A 19,059-nucleotide genomic window follows, 5' to 3' on the forward strand; every position below is an offset into this window, starting at 1 on the left:
AGCATCCCCGATTTAAGTCGCTCCAATATTGGCAGCTGTACTTTTGGCTGCTTGAGCCCCAATCTCTGAAACTGTCTTCGTAAACATCTCTGCCCTCTATTTAAGACACTCCTTAAATCTTTGACCAAGCTTTGGATCGCCTGTCCTACTGTCTCCTGAGGGGGCATGGGTTCAACATTTTTTTAAAAAGCCCCTGTGCCGATGTCATATCTTATTAAAGGTGCTATATAAATGCAAGTTGCTGTTAACGAACAGAAAGGATCTGAGCCAGCGCTTGCTGCATTGAATGAGATTTTTAACTGAATGATATAAATGGTGAGGTAAAATCACTTGAAGTAAATTTTAAAAAGATAAGATGGAGCATGGGTTATTGAATTGTTCACTGCATGTGCCTTCGAGGCCTGTTTTAAGCTTATCTCTATAAGAACTGATCTTTGTAGAACATGTCACCTTGGTTATTATAAGATATAATAATCCATTGACTTTGAAGTGTATTTTGTTTGTTTTATGCTGCACTTTGATTGGCCAGTGGTTGCTGCCTAGATTCACGACAACAAACTGAACAGGTTGTGTGAATCACGTTCCTAAACCAAAAGGGATGTGAGAACAAAGGCTGCTTTTGGATCAGTACAAAGTACCTTGTTCTTTATCTCATTAGAAACTGAGGCTGACAGTATTCCTCCAGCAGTTAAGGCACAGGTAATGAATGTTACGCTGTCGGAGTTGTGAATTCTCCAGTTGCTTGTTGCTGTACTTTCAAACAATGGATCGGTGGCAACCATTCAAGATCTGTAACCTGGGAAGGTTATTCCTTTTTTCACCACTCAAATCCAGAAATGTTTAAACTCCCTTTCTCTGTTACAGGTGGTGTTTCAATCCAGCAATAGCTTCTTGCCTAACTTGGAGAGGTCCAGGTGACAAGAGGCACCTCTGCAAAAACATGCACAGGTCGCGGCTAAAAATCGAAGACAAGGAGCTCGACTTTGAGTTTGAAATCATCAACGTGCAGTTTAACGAAGTGGGACATTACCGCTTGCGACTGACGGTGGAAAACCCACTTCTCGAAGGGTCTGGGGTGGGCGTCCAGCTGCAGGTGAATGATGGTGATGTGTTGTGCACAAACACGGGAAGCACCGATATCATTGCTCAGACCGATGTCAATGAAATCCACTCCGTCCTCAAGAAGAAATTTGTTTTCAGGCTTCCTAAAGGTAATATCGTTTCATGGTTTAAGAAGAAAGTGTTCTGGATGGAAAACTGCCTTAAAAATTCAAATAAAACCACAGCAAGTGCAGACATTGAGTGTTGAAGCGGTGTTATATTTCTAGACCCGATTCTGAGAGGCTGCAACACCTTTCATGTACTCCCAGTACCTGCAATGCAATAAAACTGGAACTTCCTCCCTAACAGCACAGTGGGAGTCCCTTCGTCTCACAAGGCTGCAGTGGCCCAACTTCCCAAGGGGCAACAGGGGTTGGCCTTTAATAGTCGGCCTAGCCTGTGACACCGGCTTGAATGTGAATTTCCAAAAGCCTGTGGATGTCTTCCAGCACAGTAGTATTTACTCCCCAGTCTTAACCTTTGGTGTGTGTGTTAAAGATATGTGTGAGCATTAGGTAAAGAGTCTCTGCGCGATGATCTTGTGCATGCAGACCCACCCGGATGTCCACTGACCTGCTCGGCGAGTTAGTGTTCAAAATGGAAAATTTGCAATGATTTGCACCAAGGGATGTCATTAAGAGGTCATGGGTGGAACTTTATCCTCTATCTGACCTTTGTTACACCTCGCTTGCCAAGCATTTGAGGCTTCCCTCACCATAACTCACATTCCTGTTTGTGGGGTCTTGCTGTACGCAAATTGGCTATCATGTTGCCTATATTACACCAGTGATAGAAGTGCGTCATTGGTTGTAAAGCGCTTTTTTGAATGCCCGGAGGTCATGAGTGGTGCTATATAAATGCAAGTCCTTTTATTTAAAAAAATCTTTCTCTTTCTCCTAAAAGATTTGCAGGAAAATACCACTTCTTCAGTGTGTTGGTTTTAAAGGATTGATTTGATCTGTTGCATAAGATTGATTAATCAATTCATAATCAACGGATGCCCACTGAAAGAAGCTGAGGAGAGTAAATAGTGGGAGTGACCACAAGATCTTCAATGAGTGTTCAGATATGCTCTTCAAACTTGAGTGTGGCATTTCCCTATTGATAGCCAGCTCGTTCTTGAGGTAGTGTTTACAATGCTGTGGGCGATTTTGGACCTTAACAAGACATTGAACAAATGCCAGAGAATGGTGGCATATGGGCACAAGATGCTAAAGAATAAGGATAGGTTGATGGAATTAAGCTGATGGTCATAGAAGATGCAGCAGAAATTGGATTTATCAGAGACATTGCCTTTTCAAATATTCAGTCCTGGGATGTAAGATAACGCTGGCAAGGTTGACATTTATTTCCTATTCCTAGTTGCTCTAGGTGCTGATGGTCTTCTTGAGTTGCATATCCATATATGGGTCTTGATGTGAGAGGGTTGTATTTGTGTTTGTAGATGACTTGTCTTTAAGTCTGATTGAGTCAAAATGTCCCAAATTCTATTTTTTAGCTTTAATGTAATGAAGACTCATGGTCTTCATATTACTTCCTGGAACACTGAGGAGCTATTCCAAATAGGGCTGCCAACTCTGATTAAATGATTTCCTGAAGATTTCATCATGATCCGGCCATTAGTCAGCCAATACATTTATCTTGTGATGTACAGCCTTCCTACACCAACTGGAAAGCAAAAAGACTCATCACCAAATTGGATGATTCTTGACTGTTGCTCAAACAGCCTTTTTGCCCCATTATCAATATTTTTAAACCTGCTGAAGAAAAATGTTCAACTAAAATGACAAAGAAATACAATCTTTTTGAATGTGCCGATGGTTTATCTCTATGGTTGTGCCCAGCAGTGTCCTGGAGATTGATCTTCAATTCCTGGAGGGTTAGCAAACTTAATTTTAAAGCTCTCATGGCTGGTGTTTTTGACCTGGCATGCTCTGTAAACTTGAGCTCATCCAAAACTCTGCTGCCTATATTCCAACACACACCAAGTCCCACTCATCCATGTGCTTGCTGACCCACATTGCTTCCTGGGCTAAAGATGCTTCAGTTTAAAATCCTCATCCCTGTGCTCAGATCCCTCCATGACCTCACCCCTCCCTATTTCTGTAGCGTCCTCAAGCCCTGCAAACCTCCGAGACATCTGCACTCCTCCGATTCTGGCCTCTTGTGCGTCCTTGGTTTCGATCAGGCCAGCAGTTCTGGCTGCGCCTTTAGCTACCTGGGCTCTAAGCTCTGGAATACTCTCCCTAAACCTCTCCACCACTCTGCCTCTCTCTCCTCCTTTTAGACCCTCTTTCAAACAAATCCCTTTTGACTAATTTTCTGGTCACCTATCTTAATATCACCTCAATATCAGCTCAAATTTTGTGAATAACATTTCTGTGAAGCACCTTGAGATGCTTTACTATGTTACAGACGTTATATAAATTCAATTTATTGTTTTTGTTAGTGTTCTTTTCCCACAATACATACATGAATATGCAATTCCACTTCAACATTCAATGTCCACTTGGCATCCCACTAAAGACCTTTCCCCATTTTGCATCTACTGACTTCAGTGGGAGAAGCATTGAATAGGCATCCTATCCACTATTGTATGTTTCATGTCAGTTACCTCCAAAGGGTGACCAACAGTCTTATGTCACTATACAATCTAATCCTATGCAGATGGCGAAGGTTCCTGCATTGAATAAGGTGTTAGTGCACAACTATGATCCCTTGTGTGGTTCAGTGGGTGGCACTCTTGTCTCTGGATCAGAAGGTTGGGGGTTTAAGCTCCACGCCAGAGACTTGAACGCAAAATCTAGCCTGACATTCGAATGAAGTACTGAATGAGTGCTGCACTGCTGGAGGTGCCATCTTTCAGATGAGATATCAAACCAAGGCCCTGTCTGCCCTCTCGGGTGTATGTAAAAGTCCAATGGAAATATTTGAAGAAGAACCGGGGGAGGATTCTCACCCGTGTCCGGGCCAATATTTATCCCCAATCAACACCTAAACCAGATTATCTAGTTCTTTAAGTCATTGCTGTTTATGGGAGCTTGCTGTATGCCCATTGGCTGCCACATTTCCTGACACTTCAGAAGTACTTCATTGGCTGTGCAGCACTTTGGGAATGCCCCAAGGTTGTGAAACAGCAGGTGTAAATACAAGTCTTCCTTTATTTTTGCAGGTTACTGTCAAAATGATAAAAACCATGATGTCCGGCTGCGTATCGAAGCCTTTCGCATAACTGGCTCATCCCTAAAGGGCGCAAAGAAGAAGGGGGAGGCATTTTTTGCCATCTACCCTCGCACGAATGCACCCAGAATAAATGTTTTTGCGAAGGAAAATGAGGACTTTTACTGTTACAGCAATATCGTGGCTCTGCTGCGTGTACAGGACGACAAGCTCACAATGCATTGTGGGAGGATGGCTTGCAACGTGTCCTTTCACGAGGTGAGGCTCCCGAAGGAAGTGGCGCCCCAGAGTGATTCTTCGCCCCTGAGGAGCAAAGAGGGAGGGTACTCTCAGCTCCTTACCCCAAGATTACCCCGAGTGCCAACACTGGAAGTGCCTCCATCTTCTACAGCATCACCACAGCAATGGACACCTACTCCAGCATGGCATTCACCAATCCCTCAGGTAAGAGCTGAATATACTAACTGCACTTCTATTGGATTGAAGTGGGAAGTATCTCCAGCGGTGAAGTGTTGTGATTCTAGGAGCGGATTGTCAAAGCTCTGTTAGGTGTATTAAAATGGTATAAAAATAGGAGTAGACCTTCCAGCGTGTTCTACCACCATTTGCTTAGATCATGGCTGATCTATTTCTTAAACTCCTCCACTCGCCTTGGTTCTGTAACCCTTAATACCTAAGCCTAACAAAAATGTATCAACAATAAAAGCAGAAAATGCTGCAAAAAACTCAGCAGGTCTGACAGCATCTGTGGAGAGAGAAACAGAGTTAACGTTATGAGTCTGTATAATGCTTCATCAGAGCTAAAGAAGGCCTGGGGTCTTTAGCTCTGAAGAGTCATATGGACTCGAATTGTTGACTCTTTCCCTCTTCACAGATGTTTCCATAGCTACTGAGTTTTTCCAGCATTTTCTGTTTTTATTTCAGATCTCCAGCATCCCCAGTATTTTGCTTTTATTAAAAACGTATCAATGCCGGTTTTGAAATTTCCAGTTGATCCCCAGCCATTTGGGGAGAGAGTTCCAGATTTCCACTGCCCTTTGTGCAAAGCTAACTGATTGCTGGATTATCGTGAAAGCCCAACTGGTTCACTAATGTCCTTTGGAAGATGATAACAACATCAAAAAGGCACCATTAACATTGGAAAGACTCTATTGACGGGGAAACTTGCCGTCCTTAGCTGGTCTGGCCTACACATGAGTCCAATGCCACATCAACATGGTTGACCCTTAACTGCCCTTTGCAGCCACTCAGTCATTTTAAACCTCCACCTAACAGTACATGAATTAAAATCCATGAGCAGAATTTTATGGCTCCTCCCGCGAGCGGTGTTTTCCGGTCCCACTGACGCCAAGATGACTTTTGAACGGCTAACTGCATTTTATGGCACCACCCCCACTGCGATGGGCTGTAAAATTCCACCCGTGTCATTTTCACCTAATTGGTCACCAGCAAAAGAGTCCAGGCCTGGCCTCAGCTAGGGTTAGGCTCTGCCTTATGCCTGTGTGTAATATCCAAAAACACCAGCAGAGAGCCAGCTGCACCAGCGACCATGGTTTGGGGAGGTAAGTTTCCGTGTAATGCTCTGTAGATATTCTGCATTCGAGCCACTTGAGAAGAACTCATCATATATCAGCTTTTGGATCATCTCTCTTGTGGCCCGATACAAGTCAGCCTTTGGTTGATGATTAAGGTCCCCCCCTTTCAGAAGATGCTTGATGGTATCTTCACAACAGTAATGGTGTCTTCTCAATATTGATGATGTACTATGTTATGGACCTTGGTGCTTTACCCATTATTGTTACCTTAATAACAATTGTTAATAACAATACTAAAAGGAGTATTCTGGCATTGACAAGGGTATCTCACCTAAGGAATGCCAATAAAGGCTATAGACTACTCATCTATCAGGGCAGTTGCCTCTTCTGAGCGTTAGCTTATAATGCATATTTCTGCCTACTTCTTCCACAGGGTTTTCATTGATATTCATTTATGGGATGTCGGCATCACTGGATAGGCCAGCATTTATTTCACATCCTTAATCGCCTTTGAGGATGTGGTGGTGAGGCACCATCTTGAACCGCTGCAGTCCATGTGGTGTAGGTGTACCCACAGTGCTGTTGGAGAGTTCCAGGATTTTGAAAGTTCAACGTTTATGGTTTTATTTTTTGCCTCAACTGCAGAATGGATCTGTGGAAGAAACCAATCCCGATCCTTCTCCGGAACCTCCTGAAGAAAGTCCGCCTCCTAGTTCAGTGGAGGAGCATAGTATCCATCAGCGGTTGCCAAGTGATTCCAGCCTCCATCTTTCATCACCTGAGCGCACACCTGTGAGGACCCCTGAAAAATTTCCTCACATGCATGTAAGTGTTATGGATTAGATGGAGCTTTTTGAGCATATGATGGGTTATCTGATCGAGTGTTTAAGTTGTTAAAAGGATTTGATAGGTATGGAGAAACGGATTCCTCTGGTGGGGGAGGTCAATAATGAAGGAACGTAATTTGAGAGTTATGACCAGGCCGTTCATAGTGTAATCGAGGAACTCTTTTTCACACAAAGCAGGTAGACACCAGGAACTCTCTCCCCCAGCAGATTGTGGATATTGGAGTCATTTGGAATTATTTTGACTGAGATGGATAGATTTTTGTTGGCTTGTTTCCCACTTTCTATCCTCTGTAAACTTCAGGTCACCCAGAACTCTGCTGCCTGTGTCTTAACTCGCAGCAAGTCCCATTCCCTTATCACCCCTGTGTTCGCTGACCTGCATTGGCCTGAATTTTCCCGTCGGTGATTTGGGGGCGGGGCCTGCTCACCGACAGGAAGATGATGCGGGATGATGCTGGGAGGAACCTCCGATGTCATCGCGGCCCCTTTAAATTTTTAGGAAGGCAAGCGGACAGTGAAATCAGCAAATTGAGGCCTTTGACAGGACAATTAAGATCATTAAAGGCCCTGCCTGTCCAACCTTAAGGCTGGTGGGCAGGCCAGGAGCCCCAGCGGGTTCCTGAAAACACATGAAACCTCATCCACTGGCGGGATGAGGTTTCATGTTCATGCTTAAAAACTTCAATAAACATGTCCCATCTCGTGTGACATTGTCGCATGAGAGGGACATGTTAATAATATTTTTAATTTTTCTATTTTTAAAGTTTTTTGGACTGTCACTAATCTCCCTGAGACAGCGCGCGAAAGAGCTGGGGATTCCCTCTCCCCCCCGCCCCTCCCCCGGCACAGGGAGGGCATAGCGCTTCCCGTCGGGGATGCCGCTGGGTGGGCCTTAATTGGCCCGCCCACTCAAAATGGCGGTGGGCCCTGTTTCGGTGGCAGGGGTCAGCTGCCCGCCCGCCAGTGAGCTGGTGGGGCCCATACGCCCACCAAGGCCAAAATTCTGCCCATTGGCTCCTATCAGGCAACATTCTGATTTTAAAAGTCTCGCCCTTATTTTCAAATCCCTCCATGGCCTCCCTCTCCCTATCTCTGTAATCTCCTCCAGGCCCACAACCTTGCGAGACCTCTGTGGTCCTCTAATTCTGGCCTCTAGTCTATCCCAATTATAATTGCTCCACCATTGGTGGTCATGCCTTCAGTTGCCTGGGCCCCAAGCTCTGTAATTCCCTCCCTACACCTCTCAGTCTCTCTACTTCCTTTCAGACACTTCTTAAAACCTGCCTCTTTGACCAAGCTTTTTGGTTCATCTGACATAATATATATCTCCTTACGTGTCTCGGTGTCATGCTTTATGTCATAATGTGCCTGTGAAGCATCTTGTGATGTTTCATTATGTCAAAGGTGCTACATAAATGTAAGTTGTTGTTGTTGCAGTAAGGGTCGTGAAGGATGGAACAAAGTTGGCTAAGTGGAGTTGAGGTACACATCAGCCTTGATCTAACAGAATTGCGGAACAGCCTGGAGGAGCTGAATGGCCACCTCCTGTTTCTAATGTCCCTATGGAGCATTCAGGAGGATCTTGGGGGCGGGAGAACCTTTCAAACCCTGACAGGTTATTGAATTTCTGATTATTGCTATGACGAGCTTTTTTTCTGCAAAAGGATCACAGGATCACAAGTAAGCGGCTAGGCAGCAGAGCATGGTGAACCATGAAATATGGTTATGTGTTTTTATTGGAAACAGCATGCACGTGATCCAGGCAACATAACCAACTCTGACAGGAGATAAAAAAGCTGTCGCAGATGAGGCAAAATGACAAGGTGAAGTATCGGAGAACGTGCCGTCAAAAATTCTGTTTTAAAAGACGCTGCTGAGCTTAGACAGGCTCTCTGATAAGGTGTTGGATTTTTTTTTATTGTTATCCCACGTGGCTGTTCCCAGAGGATCTGTCTGTCTAGGCTCATGGAATTTTGAGGAGCTCACAATTATTTGGAGATTCATGTTTTGTCCCTATGAAGGGTACTTGAAGTGAAGTCATCCGGGGAAGACAGTGGTGTAGTGATAATGTCACTGGACTAGTATTCCATAGGCACAGGCTAAAGCTCTAGGACATGGGTTCAAATCCCCACCAAGCAGCAAGTGGAACTTAAAATCCATTAATGTAAAATCTGGAATTAAAAGCTCGTCTTAGGACTAGTGACCATGGGACTATTGTCAATTGTTGTAAAAACCCCTCTGGTTCACTAATGTCCTTTAGGGAAGGAAATCCGCCGTCCTTACCTGGTCTGGCCTACAAGTGACTCCAGACCCACAGCAATGTGGTTGACTCTTAACTGTCCTCTGAAGTGGCCAAGCAAGCCACTCGGTTCAAGGGCGAAGGATTAGGGATAGGTACAAATGCTGGCTTTGCTCATGACACCCTTGACATTCCGGCTTTACTTTGGTAACTCAACAAGTGAGCAGGATAGAACAGTTGTACATCAGAAGCAATGCCTGGTCTGTATTACGGACTTGGCTCACATGATGGACTGAATTTTTGTTCTGGGGTTGGGACCCCAACGACCAATACATTTCTGGGTCCCAACCCCATGTTGTGTCACCACCTGACACTCGACATGATATTTGACAAGTCAGCCAATCAGTGGCCAGGGTATGTGCTCACTGTCCAATTAGTGGCCAAGGTGTGCAATTGATCTCCAATCAGTGGACAGGGTGTACACCCGCCATCCAATCAGTGGCCAGGATGTGCACTCTCCATCCAGTCAGTGGCTAGAGTATGCACCCACCTTCCAATCAGTGGCCAGGGTATGCACCTGCTATCCAATCAGTGTTCAAGGTGTGCACTTGCTCTCCAATCAGTGGCCAGGGTGTGTACTTGTTGTCTAATCAGTGGCCAGCGTATGGACCCGTCATCCAATCAGTGTGCAGGGTGTGTACTTGCTGTCCAATTGGTGGCCAGGGTATGCACCCATCATCCGAACAGTGGCTGGGGGCATGCACCCTCTGTCCAATCGGTGGCCAGGGTATGCACCCACCGTCCAATCAGTGTGCAGGGTGTGCACCCTCTGTCCAATCAGTGGCCAGGGTATGTGCTCACCATCCAATTAATGACATTGAGTTCCAGAGGCCAATAGGAGGCCGTCCGGCACTGAATGATCATCATCCACAGCGTCAGAGATGGGTGTTGCCACCGTGGGTAGGAGAGAGAGGGTGCCTCAAGATGGAGGTGTCTTCTGAAGAAAACTTTAAAAACATACCAAAATTAAAAGCAGCCAGGGTGTCATTTTAGAGGGGAAATCCTTTCACAGGGTGTCCTGTGGCCACAAATGCTGCTCCATGGCAATTGTGGCTGCAAAGAGTTTAGGGGGTTAAATTGCACAATGGAGCATTGGTGCCGTGGGAAGGTCACACCCATCCATCGGCCGGGTTACCGGTCACAGAAATTTTCAGCCAGCATAGGAAGAGTGCCCTTTATATGTTCTTTAATTGGCTTAAGTGGCTGCCTGCCAACTGTGTATGAATGGGTAGCCATTGCTACCCCTCCTTGCTGAGGTGAATTCTTCCAAAATGGCCTGGAGGCAGGGAAATGCTGGCAAACTGGCCTGATGGCCGGTACCAGGAAATGGTCAGCTCGCCCGAACTCCGGTCCCACCCGCAATTGCATTGAAATCCCTGCCCGATGTTTGTCGAATGCTTGTGGCTACAACAAGTAGTTAGTTACACTATAACAGCAGGGCTGTTCTACACAGCGTTGTACCTCCCTCCCAGGTAATTCAATATTTTGCGATTATCATGTGTTTAAGGAGTTGCTGTCACCGGCAATTTAATGCTCCATTATGGCTTGAAACCCTTAGGGATGCGAGCAAGGATATTGGCAAAACAGATTATAAATTTTTAATTAATTAGAGCATATATTTTTAGAAGTTTCATAAATCTTGAGCCGCAGACAGGAGGACTGGGGGGTGTTGAGAGTTAACTAGATGCCGATGAAGGGACTGCAAAGTAGGATAGGATAAATTAGCATCAGTAAATCAGGGCAATGATTGAACATCTTTTGTGATGCTGTCAATGTTCATCTGAACAACATAGGGTTCATAGTGACGTGTCAGCATGCTCTTAAAAGGGGCGATTGATTCCTCAGATATTCACCAGAATGCTGTAAGGAATCAGCTAAGTTAGTCCTGGGGTTGGCTGTGGTTCAGTTGTTGGTATCGCCTCCTGCCTTTGAGCCTGAGACCTGAGCGGAAAGTCTTGGTTGACATTCCCAGTTCAGCACTGACAGAGTGCTGCACTGTTGACGGCGTTGCTTTTTGTATTAGATGCTAAACCATGGCCCCGTCTGCCTGCTCAGGGTCCCATTCAACAAAGATCTGGGGAGTTCTACCTGATATCCTGGGGCAGCATTTATCCCTCAACCAGCATCACTGAAAAAAAAGAGATTGTTACGTTCTGTTTGTGGGAGCTTGCTGTGCATAAATTGGCTGCTGCGTTTCCTACATTACAACAGTGACTACACTTCAGAAAGTACTTTATTGGTTGTCAATCTCTTTGGGATGTTCTGAGGTCTTGAAAGTTGCTATATAAATGCAAGTTTCTCTTCCTTATTGTGACTGTCATTGTTTTGTGTTTCTCTGACTTTAGTTTGGAATGCAAATGGCCTAATGATCTTTCACCTTTTGAAGCACTCACTCTGCTTATAGACCAGGCCAGGGCTAGCAATTAACCTGGATCACAGTGTATGGCTCACTTAGGATTCCCACTTGGACTCCTGTTGCATTCAAAAGTAGAAAGTGCCAAAAGGCCAGAGCCATTATCTCTCTCTGTCTCTCTCTCTCTCTTTCTTTAGGTCCCATGTCCAAAGGGGCCATTGACGACCATGTTATATTAACAAAAAGTCTAAAATCGAGTGACTGGTGCGTCTGAAGACAGAGACAAATGCCATGTGCCGGAAAGAGCTACTTAAAGTACATTCAACTAGAATAACTGTTTGAAAGAGTCCGTTGTTCTCCCAGCTTCTGGGAAACTCTTGAACTGACTCGATTTTCTTGCAGCCACCTACATATGAAGCTCATTTCGCCAGATCGTATATCAGTGCTGCCTGCGTGGCTGAGAGTGCTTCATACCTTTTAAGTCTTTTGAGACTAAATGCAGTCTCTTTAATCATTCTTCGCAGCTGCCAAATTGTCAACAACTGACACGTCGCCATTTAATGATCACAACGAATCAGGAAACATCGAGCTGTCATTGTTTCAAAAATACACGTTGACACATTACACCCATTATAAGGCACATTTCTGTCTGGGAAAACTGTTGGCCATAATACAAGATATTGGCCTTTTAAACACACCGTTGCCATCAAAGGGAAGCTTTACCTTAACAAGCTCTTGATCAAAGAATTCTGTACAAATCAGTTAGACAAATCAATCTTGGCTCCCTGGAACGTGGAATCCATCTTCTGACTGGGTCAAACTAATCTGCTTGCATTTTTGGAGACCATTATGATGTGATTGTTTAAGAAGGATTCCAGTACAATATTAGTGGTTAGGTAGTGGTTAAGATCCTGGTCTAATAATTCAGACAAGCTGAGTTCGACTCTCACCACAACAATTTGAGGGTTTGAATTCAGTTCTGGTAATGGTGCTGTGCCCAGTGCCTTCATGCTGTTGCTGCAGTTTAACCTGCAGCGGGAGAGTCTCCGTCACCAAGTGTCCAGGCAAAAACTGGCAGACTGGTTGCCAGACGAGGGGGAGGTATTTCCTTTTCGGACCCCTGTGCCCATTGGAGGCGCCACCTCACCCTCCCCCATGCCACCCCACCCTCCCCCATGCCACCCCACCCTCCACAAGACAATCCCTCAAATACATTTCCCTCACCCACTGCCCTGTCCATCCGGCACCTGCCGACTCCCCTCGTCGGTGCCTGCCTGCCTGGTCTGGGGGGGGAAACCTCTGACTTACCTTTGTTCAGGCTAAATTGCAGAACGCTTCCTTTGGGGACTACCTGCTGTCCCAGCAGTGGCCATTGCTCCTGGTGGCACTGCTGAGCCCAGAGAGCTGCCTATCATTTGATTGGCTGACAGTTCTCGGAGGCGGGGCTTTCTCCCCAAGGGAGGGTGCAGAAGGCTCCCCCCCCACCCCCCCCCAACCCCACTCATGCCAATTAAAGGACCAATGGTTGTTAAATGGTTGTGGGGTGAGTCTGCCAAATAGAGGCGGGCTCGCCCTGACTTTTATCCCAAGGTTAAGTGACCCTGCACCCTGTGTAAAATTAAGCCTTTAGAGTTCTGATATTTCATATTACAAGATGTAGAGGCTCTGAAGAATATGTAGTTGAGGGAATAGCATAAATGGGTTTAAATAGAAGCTAGGTAAACCATATGAGGGAGAAATATGTTGATCAGGTGAGATGAAGAGGGAGGAGGCTCATGTGGAGCATAAACACCTGCATCGACCTGTTGGGCTGAATGGCCTGGTTCTGTGCTCTACATTCTATGTAAGAGGGCATCCAGCACCTGTGGAATTGGACTCCAGCAAGAAGGAGAGAAAAACAGAATAGATCAGAGAGGGGATGGAACACACCCTTTGTTACCTCGCTTTGAGACAGAAAGAGTGCATTCACCGATGAGATGATGACAGATGTGGCTTCTGTTTGTCTGTACAATGCTTTTCTCTTTTCAATTAAAAATGTGGCCTTGAAATGTTCCTTTCAGCAGGAGAGATATTCTCTAAATCTCTGCCAGAGCTGAGGGAGTGCTTGGGCATGCACTGAAGTAGCTCAATTGAGCCAAATTTACTGCCTAAATTGTAATCAATGAACCTTGTGACAGTCAGTTACAAAATAATTGGAGTAATGGGTTACTTTATCTTTTCCCCCATGCATATGACTTTTTTTTTTGCCTAATGAAAAAAGCTGAACTAGGTTATTGTATTTTAATTTAATCATTTCTTCTGGGCATTATTGGCAAGACTGGCATTTATTGCCCATCCCTAGTTAGCCCCTTGATTGTCAGCGTGTGCACGCCGACAGCATTTGTCAGTCGCCTCTCCAGACCTTGGCCATTCCAATTTTTGGGGAGCGAACATCAATTTCGAGTCCGGGGGCTGGATTTCACATTTGCAAATCGGGCGGGCCGCGCCCCTGACCTCCCTCCCTCCCCACGCCCCCACTCCCCCACCCGCCCGTGTGGACGTAGAATGGGGTGTGATGAAGCTGTGTTGGCAGCACAATGTCATCATGCCGGTATCCCAAGTTACAAAAGGAGAGCAGGCGGGGAAATCGGCCGCCCGCCTGCCGATTTTGAGATGGCTAATTAACGAGCGAGTGGCCCGCAATTTTTCATTGCCCGCTGCACTTCTATGGGCGTTAGACATAAGAAGGTCTGGGAGTGTTTTACGGCAGCAATGATGAGGTGGCACAAGGGCAGAAGGAAATGCTTGCCACTGAGACCATGGTTGAATGTACCAGCAGATTTTGAACTCGTTTTTGAACTTTTATGAACCTTCAACAATAAAATGGAGAGAGATTCAGAGAGCGCGGAGGCCTTTAAACATGTAGTCATGACTGATTTCCTGTTCATGGCATTATCCTTCTCCACATTATCCTTCCATCACATGATATCCGTGCCACAATATCCTTCCATCACATGATATCCGTGCCACAATATCCTTCCATCACATGATATCCGTGCCACAATATCCTTCCATCACATGATATCCGTGCCACAATATCCTTCCATCACATGATATCCGTGCCACAATATCCTTCCATCACATGATATCCGTGCCACAATATCCTTCCATCACATGACATCCGTGCCACAATATCCTTCCATCACATGACATCCGTGCCACAATATCCTTCCATCACATGACATCCGTGCCACAATATCCTTCCATCACATGACATCCGTGCCACAATATCCTTCCATCACATGACATCCGTGCCACAATATCCTTCCATCACATGACATCCGTGCCACAATATCCTTCCATCACATGACATCCGTGCCACAATATCCTTCCATCACATGACATCCGTGCCACAATATCCTTCCATCACATGACATCCGTGCCACAATATCCTTCCATCACATGACATCCGTGCCACAATATCCTTCCATCACATGACATCCGTGCCACAATATCCTTCCATCACATGACATCCGTGCCACAATATCCTTCCATCACATGACATCCGTGCCACAATATCCTTCCATCACATGACATCCGTGCCACAATATCCTTCCATCACATGACATCCGTGCCACAATATCCTTCCATCACATGACATCCGTGCCACAATATCCTTCCATCACATGACATCCGTGCCACAATATCCTTCCATCACATGACATCCGTGCCACAATATCCTTCCATCACATGATATCCGTGCCACAATATCCTTCCATCACATGATATCCGTGCCACAATATCCTTCCATCACATGATATCCGTGCCACAATATCCTTCCATCACATGATATCCGTGCCACAATATCCTTCCATCACATGATATCCGTGCCACAATATCCTTCCATCACATGATATCCGTGCCACAATATCCTTCCATCACATGATATCCGTGCCACAATATCCTTCCATCACATGATATCCGTGCCACAATATCCTTCCATCACATGATATCCGTGCCACAATATCCTTCCATCACATGATATCCGTGCCACAATATCCTTCCATCACCATGATATCCGTGCCACATTATCCTTTCATCACATGACATCCGTGCCACATTATCCTTCCATCACATGACATCCGTGCCACATTATCCTTCCATCACATGATATCCGTGCCACAATATCCTTCCATCACATGACATCCGTGCCACAATATCCTTCCATCACATGACATCCGTGCCACAATATCCTTCCATCACATGACATCCGTGCCACAATATCCTTCCATCACATGACATCCGTGCCACAATATCCTTCCATCACATGACATCCGTGCCACAATATCCTTCCATCACATGACATCCGTGCCACAATATCCTTCCATCACATGACATCCGTGCCACAATATCCTTCCATCACATGACATCCGTGCCACAATATCCTTCCATCACATGACATCCGTGCCACAATATCCTTCCATCACATGACATCCGTGCCACAATATCCTTCCATCACATGACATCCGTGCCACAATATCCTTCCATCACATGATATCCGTGCCACAATATCCTTCCATCACATGATATCCGTGCCACAATATCCTTCCATCACATGATATCCGTGCCACAATATCCTTCCATCACATGATATCCGTGCCACAATATCCTTCCATCACATGATATCCGTGCCACAATATCCTTCCATCACATGATATCCGTGCCACAATATCCTTCCATCACATGATATCCGTGCCACAATATCCTTCCATCACATGATATCCGTGCCACAATATCCTTCCATCACATGATATCCGTGCCACAATATCCTTCCATCACATGATATCCGTGCCACAATATCCTTCCATCACATGATATCCGTGCCACAATATCCTTCCATCACATGATATCCGTGCCACAATATCCTTCCATCACATGATATCCGTGCCACAATATCCTTCCATCACATGATATCCGTGCCACAATATCCTTCCATCACATGATATCCGTGCCACAATATCCTTCCATCACATGATATCCGTGCCACAATATCCTTCCATCACATGATATCCGTGCCACAATATCCTTCCATCACATGATATCCGTGCCACAATATCCTTCCATCACATGACATCCGTGCCACAATATCCTTCCATCACATGATATCCGTGCCACAATATCCTTCCATCACCATGATATCCGTGCCACATTATCCTTCCATCACATGACATCCGTGCCACATTATCCTTCCATCACATGATATCCGTGCCACAATATCCTTCCATCACATGACATCCGTGCCACAATATCCTTCCATCACATGATATCCGTGCCACAATATCCTTCCATCACATGATATCCGTGCCACAATATCCTTCCATCAAATGATATCCGTGCCACAATATCCTTCCATCACATGATATCCGTGCCACAATATCCTTCCATCACATGATATCCGTGCCACAATATCCTTCCATCACATGATATCCGTGCCACAATATCCTTCCATCACATGATATCCGTGCCACAATATCCTTCCATCACATGATATCCGTGCCACAATATCCTTCCATCACATGATATCCGTGCCACAATATCCTTCCATCACCATGATATCCGTGCCACATTATCCTTCCATCACATGACATCCGTGCCACATTATCCTTCCATCACATGATATCCGTGCCACAATATCCTTCCATCACATGATATCCGTGCCACAATATCCTTCCATCACATGATATCCGTGCCACAATATCCTTCCATCACATGATATCCGTGCCACAATATCCTTCCATCACATGATATCCGTGCCACATTATCCTTCCATCACATGACATCCGTGCCACATTATCCTTCCACCACATGACCCTTGTGGCTACAGTTCCGATAGGACATGGAGCTCCTCTGATTGGCCCCCTTCCTGCTGCACAGCCACCAGTTGGCCATCTGCCACTTGACTGTGCGAGCAGAGATGGGAGCGAGCGGACCCCTGAGTTTCCATTCCACCTCCCTCATTCTGCTGAGAAATGTAGAATCCGGTTTCAGAGCGGCATTCCCAAATTTGTAACCCAGCCCGTGGGCCAGGGACCCACTCTTGGAGGTGCAGGAGGTATGGGAGATGGAACGCATTCCAAAAATGCTTATATTAGATCCCTCCCACCTCCCAGTCCAATTAGCACCTTGTGTAGCTTGATGGTGCAGAAAGGAAGAAGAGAAAGGAAGCCTTGCATTTCTGTAGCGCCGTTCATGACCTCATGATGACCCAAAGTGCTTTTCAGCCAACAAAGTTCTTTTGGAAACGGAGTCACTGTTGTAATGCAGGAATACAGGACATCCTGAGGTTTCGATTTCCGTTGAATGCAGTGCGAGGTAATGGTGGCATTGTGGTGATGTGCCTGGACTATTAATACAGAGGGCTAGGCAAATACCCTGGGGCATGGGTGTGAATCATACTAGTGCAGCTGGTGGAATTGAACTTCAATTAACCAATAAATTCAAGTTTTTAATTTAAAAAAATCCAGAATTGAAAGCTAGTCTCTGTAATAGTGACTATGCAACTATCACCGATTGTCATAAAAACCCATCTGGCTCACTAATTTTCTTTAGGGAAGGAAATCTGCTGTCCTTACCTGGTCTGGCCTACATGTGACTCCAGACCCACAACAATGTGGTTGACTCTTAACTGCCCTCTGGAATGGCCTAGCAAGCCACTCAGATGAAGTGTGATTAGGGACGGGCAACAAGTGCTGGCCTTGACAGCGATGCCCACAGCCCATGGAAGAATAAACAAAAAGCTGAACTGAAAGTTAAGCTATTTGGGGAGTCCAGGCATACTTATATGTAAACACTTTATGTCACTTAATTGTTGGAAAAAAACAGCTCATTGCAAATGTGCAGAATCAGGTGCGAGCTGTGACTTGAAGAAAGACTAACATTAATATACGGTGGCTGATCACATCTCAAAGTACTGCACACGATGATTACTTTGCAGCCCAGTGACTGTGACTATGTATGCCAATATGCTGAATAATATCTCTTCTACGCTGTAAATACACCACCTTTATTTATATCTGATTGACTCCCTCTGATGTGAAAACATCGAAAGCTCCATTTTGTTCTGCGCATTGGAGATTAGAGAAAAAGCAAGAAAGGAATTAAAAAATGAAACCTGAACAACTGGTCTGGAGTAGGTTAACGTACCAGGCAGTGGTACCAGGAATCATAAGAGGAAGTGTAGTGGTGTGTTCATGAACAAAAGGAAGAAGGGAAAGGGGGGAAAACCAGGCAGAAGTCAAAAATTCACCGCAGGCTGAGGAGGCAAAGCTCGAAACCTCTGGAATCACAATTTGGAGATTTGGGGATGAAGGATTTCAGTTATATGGAGAGATGAGAGGAGCTGTGATTGTTCTTCTTGGAGCAGAGAAGATTAAGGAAAAATTTAATTGAGGTGTTCAAAATTAGGAAAGAGTAAGTAAGGATTTCCACTGGCCGGAGGGTCGGTAACCAGAGATGTAAGACGCATTGGCAAAGGACCCAGACGGGAGCTGCAGAGGCCTTCTTGACACAGAGAGTTGTTGTGATCTGGAATGTGCTGCCTGAAGAGGCAGTGGAAGCAGATTCAATAGTAACTTTCAGAAGGGAAACTGGTAGATACTTGAAAAGAAAAAAAGAAAAATTCCAAGGCCTGGGGGAAAAAGGATTGGAACTAATTGGATAGTTTTTTTCAAAGAGCTGGCAGAGACATGATGGGATGAAGGGCCT

At 45.4% G+C, this 19,059-nt stretch overlaps 1 protein-coding gene across 1 annotated transcript in view; it reads left to right on the forward strand.

Moving 5' to 3' along the window:
* The first annotated feature begins 940 nt into the window (after positions 1–940).
* Positions 941–19,059, forward strand: part of ccdc33 (coiled-coil domain containing 33) — a 312,770-nt gene continuing 294,651 nt past the window's right edge. The window contains exons 1-3 of the mRNA XM_041178215.1: positions 941–1,211; positions 4,274–4,725; positions 6,462–6,641. Of these exons, the coding sequence (XP_041034149.1) occupies positions 941–1,211; positions 4,274–4,725; positions 6,462–6,641 (903 nt within the window). The remainder of the gene's footprint in view (positions 1,212–4,273; positions 4,726–6,461; positions 6,642–19,059) is intronic.

Source organism: Carcharodon carcharias, chromosome 32, assembly GCF_017639515.1.
Source record: "Carcharodon carcharias isolate sCarCar2 chromosome 32, sCarCar2.pri, whole genome shotgun sequence".
Classification (NCBI taxonomy): Eukaryota; Metazoa; Chordata; class Chondrichthyes; order Lamniformes; family Lamnidae; genus Carcharodon; species Carcharodon carcharias.